Below are 12,143 nucleotides of genomic sequence, written 5' to 3'. Positions count from 1 at the left end.
CTTGCCTCCCTCTGCGTGAGTTGCTGGGTAAGAACAGAGGAGTGCGTTTGTGACAAACCGGTCGTGCTTGTGAGTGTGTATTACGTCAAAAAGTCACACTCATCAGCGGCCTTCTGTACAATGTGACTGTTCAGTCAAAAGTTTGAGTGTGAGGATGACACGTTGCTTTGGAGCTGCCGGGCACGGAAGCTGTCTCTGTTTAACAATGCACAGCGGAGACTTACAGTACATCTTAATAGGCGGAATGCAAGGGGACCATTAATCTGAGCACTGGTGCAAACAGTGATGCTGTCATCTCCTCAAAGTGTTTGCGGAGAACATGCCACAGCCTTCTCTGTGAATTTTCTATGGCTATGCAATAGAGAAAGAGGATGAACATTGCATTCATTTCAATCCATTAACCTCTCTACACTTGGATTGTGTTTGGAGTTTCATTAAATTCAGATTAATGGAAGCATTAAAGTGTTTTGCTGGTGGCACACATTGCTAGTGTAAACCATGTCACAAAGTATAACTCCTCTTTTTATTATTCCAGACTTTGGTTGGCTTGGGCAGTATGTGCTAAAGACAGTCTTTGTGATTTGAAGTTAGAGTGAGAAGATAATTTCTGAAGTTCAAAGCACAATTGTGAGATCTTAATTGTAGTTCAATTGTAGCTTCGCAACCCAGCTGAGTTCCTCTGTAAACAAAAATTAAAATCTCACCCAAAATATTGAATAAACCTTGCTTCACAATTCCTTCAAGGCAACATATTTTTCTACCACCTTTTTTCCTTTCATTTAACATTCATTAATAGGTTTGGAGATGTATACTCCATCAACAACCAGTTTTTGCTAAGCCTGCAGTCACTGTCTGTTGAATGTCAGCATTTTCTCCATGATCATGTTGGCCATAACCAACCATTTCTCCAATAACGATTGTTTGTAGTTATGCAATGTTTCCAGACACAGAATTGTGCGTATTTATTAGATGTAATTTATCAATCTACCCATCCATTCATTCATCCATTTCTACAAGCATATAATCAGATGAAACCAATACAACTCAGACAGATCTAAATTCTGTTATATTTAATTGAATTCAGTCCTACTTCAATGCGGTCAAAGTTATATTTAAATGTAGTTTTCTTAAAATTATAATAATAAAATAAGTCCAGCAGTTTGAATGAGATAATTTACTTAGCAGTAACTTTCTTCCCTAGAAAGCACGTGGAGGCAGTGGAAAGAAACAACCTCTTCTTAACAGGAAGCAAGAATTTATAAAAGAAAATTAGTTTGAATATCCAATTTAATAATCCTATTTGTGCGATCAGTTTTTGTCAATTAGAGTTTGTTATTTTCCAATGATAGTTTTTTTTTTCTTCTGGTAGTGATAAGTAATGCAATATATGTAGATAAATATCATTTCTAAGAGCTCAGATAATAAAATAGGTGAAAGACTGCTGTAGTGGCAAGTTACCTTCATGCTTCTTGTTTAACTAGATGAGCTTGTGATAAAGATAAAGAGAAAAGGGGCTGAGAATCTGTTGGCCTCAGAAGCACACCATAATGCAAAACAAATGGCATTTTCACCCTGATATTGTCAGTGCCAGAGTGTAGTTAGTACTTGCTTTCAGGCTTTCCAGTATTTTACCCCTGATCTCATTCCATGCCATCACAGTAAGTCATGCTTGAACTGATGTCTACTCACTCAGTCTCTGTGCACTAATGACAAAGAGCCTCAGGCCAGGCTAGACGCTCAAGGTTACTCTCCTGTGATCCATCTTCACAAAGAAATCAGCAACCCTCATCTTAGAGAAATAAAGAAAATCTAGATCTGCTGGGATAGAGGCTGACTCACTGACTCAGTCTGTTCAGATGTCTTCTGTTTCTTGGCCACAGCTTAAGCCGCTACCCCCTACAAGCCCCCACTCTGATTTCTAATCTTTAGGAAATAGTGTTATTGCCTGAAACTATAACAGAGAGGAGCTGTCTGCTAGTTTTGAGAGAAATCCTTTTGATTCGCAGATGTCAGGCCCTGTTCACAGTTTCTCACCTGCCATCATCTGCTGTTGTTTCAGTCAGTGAACTGCAAAGACCTCGATACGTGACCTGCAGACATAACAAAGGCCTCGTCTGCTGCTGGGTTTTCTGCACTGACATGTCTGATCGCGCTCTCCGATGACATTCAACAACCTGAAGTTAAACGATCTCTTTCAAATGTTAAGTCATACATAATACTGATGATGCTACGTTTTCATTCCAATGATCTTCTAATATCTATCCACTCAGTGGCTATTAAATTAACAACCAACAAGAGGTAAACACGACTCAATCTCGTGTTCGATCTTGGTTCACTAAATATTCCTGTTGCCTGGAAAATGAGTTGCATGTCATTTTCATACTTTGGTGGTGGAGGCAATGCCTACTCCTGTTAATTATTCATAAGTCAGTAATGTGTGCATCTGTTCTCCTCAGACAGAAAGAAGGAGGAGGAGAAAAGCAAACTGATCATCTAAAGATAAATTAGATTGTGCTGCAAGCTTTAGGGTTATATTTCGGGGTTATATTTCAGGGTGATATCACACGTCTTTTTTGTGGGAACTCAATGGAAACCAGGGAAATGTTACTCCTTATCTATGTTGGAAAGCTTAAAATATATTTCCAAATAAGAATCCAGATTGAATCATGCCCTTTTTGACTGGATGTGTTTATATCTGGGACCTGCCAATGTGATTCTGATGCCCAGGGTGCAGAGAGAAGCATTTTTAAGGTAATATTTTCAACCTAAAGAGCTTTGAGCTGAAAAGGCGTCTTTATTTGAATCTAGAGAAATCACTATGGTAACACATGGTGAACACCTAATCTGTTTCAGCTGAGAAAAAGAAATCTGCAACCTTTCCACTGATTCTTTTTGTGATGATATCCATGTATTCATTCTCGCTGAATATATTATGTCTGCAGGTTAATTACGGCACCAATTGAAGCCGACTTACAGGCTATAACACAATCAGAATGTCTCATGTTGCCACGGAATCACAAATTGTGCACATTTAGTGAGGGAGGCAGAAATTGCATAGTGAATGACAAGGCTTTTTTCATTTGATCCTCTTCAGCATAGAAGAGTATTTTTACCACAGTCTGCAACATCTTAACCAAAAATCAGTATTCACAGCATTACAGTCCTCGAGTCTGGCATTTATACAAGAGTGACAAGGAAAATTGCCATTGTTGAAAAAAGTCCTGTCAGTAAATTGCCAGAACCTTTATTTGTCGTACATGGAAAACCCTACATATGTTAGAAAATTAACCCTGCAACTCATCCTGAACACTCTATTTCATCCCTGAAACATGGAGGGGAAACATGATAATGTACTGATGCTTCGGCACAGACAGGAGGATCGGTCAGAGTTGATGGGTAGACAGAAGGAGCTAGACACAGCGTAATAACAGAAGAAAAACTAATAAATGTTAAACAAGACATGAGACTGGGATAAAGGTTCTCCTTCAAGCAGGAGAAAGACTCTAAACAAACAACCAGAGTTATGTGGTGGTTTAGATTACAGCATATTTATTTGTTCAAATAACTCAGTTAGAGTTGAGAGCTAAATACAACAATATGTGGCATGACGTATAAATTGCTGGTCAGAAATGCAAAGATGAATGGAATAATCTCTCAGTTTCTTGTATGCAAAGTTGGTAGAAATGTACTATAAACAACCAGGGGTCAGAATACAAATGCATTTCCAGATTTTGAATTGTAAATCCTTTTGAAAATCTTTCATTTCATAGTTACGAATTTTGCTTTTGTTTGTAGTATAAAACCCCTAAATAAGACTTAAACGTATGAAATTGTTACATTACAGGAAAGAATTACAGGGGTCTAAATACTTTTGATGATAAACCAAAAAAAAAAAAAAAAAAGAAAACATCAGAATAAATATACCTATAGTAAACTAAGTTATTTTCTAAATTTAGATTTTCAACTTTACATTTCACAATTATGTCCCTACCACCACAGATACTAGCAGAAGAAATAAAGGCAGTCACAAAAGAAGAGAGAAGTCAAGTTAGGAGCCTTTTTCTGAAAGGAAACATTTTAGAGTCATCACTTTAAAACAGCTCATGTAAATTATTTATTTTCTTTTTAATAAGGTAAAATACCAGTTTTACATGATGAAAAGGGTTTCCCAAGGAGCTGTTGGGATCTTTGTGAGCTGGTGTCCTCTCCTCCTGATCCTCCTGCAGGAGTAATTTATGTTCTGAGATTAGACGGTGAAGGAGTTATGTGATCACTGACGGGAGAATAGATGAAACAATGAGACACAAATAAGACCAGTCATCTGTCATCATAACATCAACAGAAAGATTTCTCAGTGAGGAGAGCAGAAACGCTTTAGATCCTCCACCTTATTTCTCACTCTGATGCATTTATTTTGTAATTTTTGAGTGACACGCTCCTGTCTATTGCCTCCACAGGAATACCTGTGTCCACTAAACGGTTGTGTGTGAAAGAGCATGTTGTGACAGCCATGTCTCTGGAGATGGAAAAGACCATCACCAAGCTGATGTATGACTTCCAGAGGAACTCCACCTCCGACGATGACTCCGGTTGTGCTCTGGAAGAGTACGCCTGGGTTCCCCCAGGCCTCAACCCTGAGCAGGTATGAGCTCCATGATATTCAAGCTGCATTTTACGCTTAATGCTTCATTAGTTATTGCTGTTTTTCATTCTGAACACGCAGACCATATGAATTAAGCCAAAGCAATGAAAATTATTTATTAATCTGGTTTATCTAATTTGCAACACTTTCCTCATAATCTGAAGCTGTAAACAGAATTGTTTGACCAAAAGAGAAAAAACACATCCTGGTTGTTTTATTTCACCTTGTGTGTATTATATCTTCTTTAGGTTAGAATAGGAAGAAGAGAAAGGGCCGGGATGACATCCAGGACAATCACTGGGACTGAAATATCAGACATTTTATTGAAAAATAATTGAAGGGACATTTTTCAGCTAACAAGTTTAAAACCAAATTTATATGTAGGAAAATTTTGTGCCAGACAGAGTAATAGACTGAAGGGGAAAATGTGGATAAAATGGGCCATTTCACATATTGTTACAGTGAACTTTGATTAAAAAATTATTTAAGAGGGGGGAAATAATAGGCAGCTCAGTGAAAATGATCTACAATGTTTTATAATGGAAACCAAACCAGAAAGAGGTGGAGGAAAATGGAAAAGCACTACAATGGATCAAAGGATAGCCTGAAATGGTTCTGTAATGGTCAAAAAAGCTCCATTGCCAGTTTTGTAATATAGGCAACTCTTTGAGAAGCCAAGCGATCTGCAATAAGTGCCCACAAAGTTCCATTGTTGGAAAAATCACTTCCTCAAGATGTTCCAGATTGTCAAAGAACACACTCAGTGGCCAAGGGAGAAATAGCTAAACATAGAAATAACTATATTGTCAAATGCTCAGAAAAAGAAAATATGGCAATGAAATTTGTACTCCACAGGCTCCCTTCAACATCAGTTTTAAAAGTTACTTAAACTAAGAATAAGAAATCACAAATAAGTAATTATTAAGAATAATAAGTCTAGGTTGAGGGACAGAAACTGAATTGAAGCCACAGTTCAATGTAAAGCTGTACTGATCAGGCATCGTGCTTTGAGGACTTTTATCAACCTGTCCTTCCATCCATCCATTTATCCATTGTCCTCTGATTATGTGAGATCCAATCAACATTTTCCAGCTCTGATCAATTTTATTGTCTGAACACGGCTGTAGGAATGAAACAAGTATTAGTGATGTTTCATTAGTGGGTAAATTTTAATTATGCTTTTGCTAGCCAGAGCTCAGTCTGTCCTTTATTTTAGTGAAATGAAAGTAATTGGAGTCAGTGAATGTTGGTTTGAATCTTATTGGATTCAATTTGGTTTATCTGAGCTTGCACACTTTAAAGCTCCCTATTTGTATCTATTTGCATCTTAACAGCCTTTTAAAGCCATGCCTGACCAAGGTAATTGAATTAGTAGAAACTATCTCTACATCTTTAGTTTATTTTTATTTTTGTCTGTAGTTTTTGTCTTTTTCCTTTGTGTGACATTAACATGCATACATTTCTTCAACAGTTTCAGCTATAAACCATGTTGTCTTTGTTCCGTAAGAGAAAGACACAAATACAACAGGCCACCTAGGGCTCTGTTAACAGTTGACAGGAAGCCTGATAACAGTGATTTTCTCTAGTCAGCCATCTTTTGACAGGATGCTGAAAGAGGCTGCAGCCTCTGTCATCCAGCAGGAGGTGGAGGCAATTGAAGCTGCCTGTTTCTCTTTTAATGCACTTGAATGTAATGATTTTTAAGCCTGTCACTTCTGGTGTCTCTCCATACAATGCCATTAAAAAAGGAAATAATCATGTGCTAAGGCTCATTGAGCTGTCAGGAATCAAAATCCCCAAATTTGTCTACACTGAATCTATCATTAGGATTCAGCTGTGTTCCAATTGTCTTTCTAAAAGACTTTGTTTCCTAAGTTTGGACTTTTGCTCAAGCATAACTTTTAGGTTAATAATAATTTGATTACTAAAAGACACAGTAGCTTGCATGAGATGACTTAGATTTATTAAGTTTCATAAAGCAATCTATCTCAGTCTGTCAAAAATCTATCATTTTTGGCATTCTCTAAAATCAATCCATCTTAAGATTGTTTCTTGACCTTTGCATTAAGTGATATTTATCAAACATTTAAGGAAGAACCAGGGGTTGTTTTATTTTTATAAAACACTTTGTGTAGTTTTCAGGCTTAAGATTTATTTATTAAGAATAATAATGATTCAACAAAAGTTATTAAAACAAATCTACATGAAGTAGTAAAGAATCCATCCATCCATCCATTCATTTATCCATCATCCTATTAGAGCTGTAAGAAGCTGGTGCTTCTCTTCAGCAAACAATTTTATTATTTCATAATAAATTTCCATACTAAACCATATTAAAATCTGTTAAGGAGTGATTTCACTAAACAGAAGGCATAAATCATTTTTTCTGACTTACTATTCTACTATTGATAAGTTCAGTTCAAGTTCCCCAAGATCTATGCTCCTATGATCCAAAGCTAAGGTCTTTTATTCATTTCGTTCTGATTCTCCAGAAACCACTGCCACAGTTTAATTACTTCTTAGTTTAGTTTGCTATGCATCTTTTTGTCCTGTCTGCTATGTTCTTGAGCCCTTATATTTCCACTGTGCGTAAGCGTCACCGTTTCATTTTAAGAAAGATTTTTTAACATGATTTTGCCTTTATCCTGCTTGTGTTTGGGTCTTTCATCACCAGCATTGTTTTTTCAGTCAAAGAACAGACCGGACTTGCTCTCAGGTCAGCTTTATAACAGCTGTTGATTCACTTTGTGACTCACAGATTAGTTCTTATCCAGGCCATTGGATGTCTTAGTGCTTCCTCATTTTAGCTTCAGGATTGCTCCTAAATAAAGGTACTGAGTGACGTGGCACACACGTCTGAGGTGGGTGGAGGGAATGTGGTTTCTTTAACAGCTTTGCACCAAAGTAGTCACACACTGTACAGCATGAAATCCAAACAAAGGCTCATTGGTGGATTGTTTTTTCTCTGATGGAATCAGAACTCTTTTGCTTTTGGATGAGTAGACATCAGGAAGAGCTGATTAGCCAATCAGGAGTCAAGTTGGGGTAATGTAAGCCCAACATCTTGGTACAAAGTCAATAAATTGGAGAACTATGTTGTTCTAAACTACATTATTTTATTCTAAAACAAAAGTCAACAATCAATTACTGTTGTCAAAAAATATATCTCAAAATTGAGTCTGTATTCTCAAATTTTATTGTAACTGATGCAGTATTTCTAAATTTTAAAATAATATTTTAAAATATCATTTATATTTTGACCAACACTTTAAAGTCAGCCTTAAATGACCTGGACATTTAGTGACCTTTCACAGTTAGTGCATGTGAAAGGTCAACCTGAGATGTCCACTACAATTTTTTTAATAAAAAGGCATTCTTATTTTTCATGATTTTTAGCTCAAAAAACATCTACAAATCATATTCTGGGCTTGAAGATGATTTGATTCATATTCAAATCATTCAGCTAAGATTTGAAGATAAATCCAGAGAAAAAAAATAGCAGATCCTCTGAAAGTTTGTTCTAACACAAAAAGAATAAATTTTTCCTGATCCGTGTTTTAGTGCACTAAATCAAATTATTCTCTGTGCTCTGTGTCACAAGCAAACAGATCAGAACTGAAATGAACACGACTCATTATTACTATAGCATTATTTATAAACTTTAAATTAGGAAGATCAAACATGCTCTGCTAGGAGAATAAATTAAGCTAATTTAGAATTGATTTTGCTAAGGAAAATACATGAGGCATTTTTACAATGACAAATTATTTATAAAATTAATCACTAATGATGCACAAGAGAAAGATTTAATTAGTTATTTATGTGTATCACCTGTTCTCCAGCATGAGAACGGAGGTTATGCAGAAAAGATTTAACCATTACCTTTTAAACCTTACTTTTCATTATAGTACAGTATAGTATAGTTTACTATAATAAAGCATAGTAGGGTATAGTATAGCACAGCATAGTATAGCACAGTATAGCATAGTTTAGTGTAGTACAGTATAGCACAGCATTGCATGGCGTAGTATAGTATAGTATAGTATAGTATAGTATAGTATAGTATAGTATAGTATAGTATAGTATAGTATAGTATAGTATAGTATAGTATTAGTGCCTTTTTGCTCCTTGCAGGGGAAAAAAGGCCCTTTCATTTTACAGTAATTTTCCACCAAATTGATTATGTAAACTTAATCTGAAAAACTTGACTGAGTACAAACAATTTTGATTCAGAGGCCAGTTTGCTTAAAATCAGACAAGCGACAGGATTGCTTTCCATCCCAAAAGTGTTTACCTCTTGAGTACCAATCAGCGTTTTCTGTATTTCACCAACTAACATGCAAATACAAGGGGAGGTTCAGGACAAGGACACCGAGTCCTGCTTGATGAATTCAAACTGCAACGGATATGCTGAGGGTATGGGTACGCTGAGATTTCCTTTAAGCAACGTGAATATTAGCTGTTAAAAGTTTAAAGAAGCTCATTCTATTCTAGGTTGAGTCTGCAGCTGCAGGAGCACAGAGCTCATTGCGCAATCACATTTAACTCGAGACGCTGACCTCCGAGGAAAACAGTCATTGAGGGAGAAACATAAACGGGTCCTGTTGGCATGAAGGGCATACTAAATTTATTTAAATGCAATTTCAGATTAATGTAAATGAGTTTGTTGCATGAATTAATGAAATAAAGCAGAACATGTAAACTACTTTGCATTCAATTCAAAGCAATGGAACCGCACACAATATATTCAGTGCCCTTGAACTTCAATGTCCTTTATGGAGGGTTTGTATGATAGACCATTGATAAAAGGTAGATAATTGTGAAGTAGAAGAAAAAGGATTTCATTTTCTATAAATACAATTTCATTATTATACAATTTATTATTTTTAAATTTTGCTACAGATTCTCAATTAGACTTCAGCCAGTACTTTGATGTATATATATGAACTATCCCATCGTTGCTCTGGCTGTGTGTTCTGCTGAAAGGTGAACTCTCATCCCAGCCTCATAGTTATTGCAGCAGCTAACAGATCTTCATCCAGGATTGTTTTGTCTTTACCTCCACTCATCTTCCCATCAAGTCTGACCAGCTTCCCTGTATCTGTTGAGGAAAATTATTGTAACTTGACAATATTGCCTACACTATGTTTCTAAAACTGTCTTAATGTTGAGACAATTCATCCTTCCCCTTCAAAATAATGTACCGCTGTGTTAGTCTGCCAGATAAAATCCCATTAAAATACATTAAAGTTCATGCTATTAATGTGGGAAAATGTAAAAAATTTCAAAATCCGTTTGCATACCATTGTATGCTAAGAATAGTTAGCATACATTAAGCTTCTTTTTCTGTGATACCTATTATGATTCGAAATACTTAAAATTTCCACTCTATTAGAAAATTATGTAAATTGGCCACTATGGAGTGTCCTTCAGTCACAGTTCTGTCTCTGTCCTGCAGCTCAGTTTTTCTCTTCTGTTATCCATGAGCCTCCTAGCTAATATATAACTTATGCTATGAGAGATAATCAAGCACAGAGGAAAGGAGGATAACTTTGACTCTGACTTCATTGGGAGTTCAAGGATAAAACTAAAAATTGCAGCAAATATTGCTTTGTATCAGTGGACAGACATCTTACAAAATGGTTAAACATAATAGGTATCAGTCTTGTCTTTCAGACAAGATTGAATTGGGAATTTAAATGGTTTTGCTTTGTCTGTTTTAGGTGCACCAGTATTATAATTCTTTACCAGAGGAGAAAGTGCCATACATAAACAGCCCAGGAGAGAAGTACCGCATCAAGCAGCTGCTTCACCAGTTGCCCCCACATGACAATGAGGTGAAATACACTTTCAGCCATCAAATGACAGATTTTCTGTTTTAATGTGTGTACGCTGAAGATGTCTGGTATTTGCAGTTTTTATGTTGCCTGATGATGATGAGCTGTGATGTTTCAGGTACGTTACTGCAACGCACTGGACGAGGAAGAGAAACGAGAGCTTAAGATCTTCAGCAACCAGCGGAAAAAAGACAACTTAGGCAGAGGGAACGTCCGTCCATTCCCCCTCACCGTGACCGGGATGGTCTGTGAGAAGGTAAACAGAAGAACTCGCCCTCATTTTGACTTTTAAATCAAAAAAGTCACAAGACTTTCATTATTTTTACCTACATATATATTTTTGAGACAACTTCATGATTTCTCTTTTCCTTCTCTTACCATCTCCCCCTTTTTTCTACCTGTTGCACTCTCTTCATCCTCTTCCTCGCCAACAGTGCGGAGGTCAGATAAATGGAGGGGAAATTGTAGTTTTTGCTGCCAGGGCGGGACATGGAAAATGTTGGCACCCTGCTTGCTTCGTCTGCTGCACATGTGAGGAGCTGCTGGTGGATCTCATCTACTTCCTTCAGGATGGGAAGATCTACTGCGGCCGACACCACTCTGAGAGGCTTAAACCCCGCTGCTGTGCCTGTGATGAGGTGCGCCTGTCTGGGCCTAAAGCCCTTTGGGGTTGGAAAGCCTAAACTACACAGAATCTAAAAGGTTTTGAACCAGTCTACAGAGAAAAGATGGCTCTGTTAAATATGCCAAATAGGGATGTAGTTTCCCCTAGCCAAAGTCTGTTGAAGTCCTCTTCCGTTAATTATCTGAACATATTGTGATCCAGATGATTTATTAAGAGGACAGCATTTGTAGTTTTCATAGCAAAGATTTGTTTTCAAATATGTTGTTTAAAAAAATCTGTAGGACAGAAAGCAGGCTACAGTTGAGTGGTGTTGAATTTCAGCAAGTACAGTAGGTCTCTTGTTAAATCCTGGCATGGGTTCTTTCTGAGTGGAGTTTGCATGTTGTACCCTGTGCAATAGTGGGTTCTCTCTTGATACTTCAGCTCCCTCCAGATCTCATATAGAATCTTACAACAAAGTGCTCTTTGGTATTTTTGGTGTTGTTTGTTTACTTAAGTTCTCTAACAATCTGAAGCCTATATAGAACAGCCGAGTTTATCATACTTATTAATTACAGTCATATGAACTATTTATACTAAAAATATAATTGGTATTTGGTTTATTTTATTTAGGGGGACCCAAATAAAATATAATTTATTTCTAAATCTAAAGAAATTCTAAATCATCATTTGTGCTGTCCTGTGTTGGTCTACACCAGTGGTTCCCAACCCTGGTTCTCAAAGCCCCTCACATTGAGGCTGCACACCTGACTGAATTAACTGGGTGATTAACAGGCTTTAGCAGCATTAAATGCCATGCAGAGGAGGTCATGCAGCCATGACCTCCTCTGCAGAAGCTGGAAAAGAGGCACATCTACAACTCGTAGGGTTTAAAAACCAGGGTTGGGAGACACTGGTCAATAAAATACTTAAAAATTCAAGGGGTGTGAATACCTTTGGAAGGTAATATATCAAATCTAAGCATTTTAGATGAAGAGTAATACAAGTGCAGTCAATGTATATGGTTTCGCCTGTTATGTTTCTTATACATATATACATG

The 12,143-nt window shown here is 36.8% G+C and overlaps 1 protein-coding gene across 1 annotated transcript in view; it reads left to right on the top strand.

Annotated features, from left to right (window-relative positions):
• LOC102217015 (prickle-like protein 2) overlaps positions 1-12,143 on the top strand; it is a 48,707-nt gene that overhangs the window by 30,863 nt on the left and 5,701 nt on the right. The window contains exons 2-5 of the mRNA XM_023335755.1: positions 4,458-4,642; positions 10,366-10,479; positions 10,598-10,735; positions 10,914-11,117. Coding sequence (XP_023191523.1) covers positions 4,511-4,642; positions 10,366-10,479; positions 10,598-10,735; positions 10,914-11,117 — 588 coding nt within the window. The 5' untranslated portion in view covers positions 4,458-4,510. The remainder of the gene's footprint in view (positions 1-4,457; positions 4,643-10,365; positions 10,480-10,597; positions 10,736-10,913; positions 11,118-12,143) is intronic.

The sequence above is a fragment of the Xiphophorus maculatus genome, chromosome 1 (assembly GCF_002775205.1).
Source record: "Xiphophorus maculatus strain JP 163 A chromosome 1, X_maculatus-5.0-male, whole genome shotgun sequence".
NCBI classification, from domain to species: Eukaryota; Metazoa; Chordata; class Actinopteri; order Cyprinodontiformes; family Poeciliidae; genus Xiphophorus; species Xiphophorus maculatus.
Note: the sequence above shows the minus strand (reverse complement) of the source record. Positions and strands in the feature narration are given on the sequence as shown.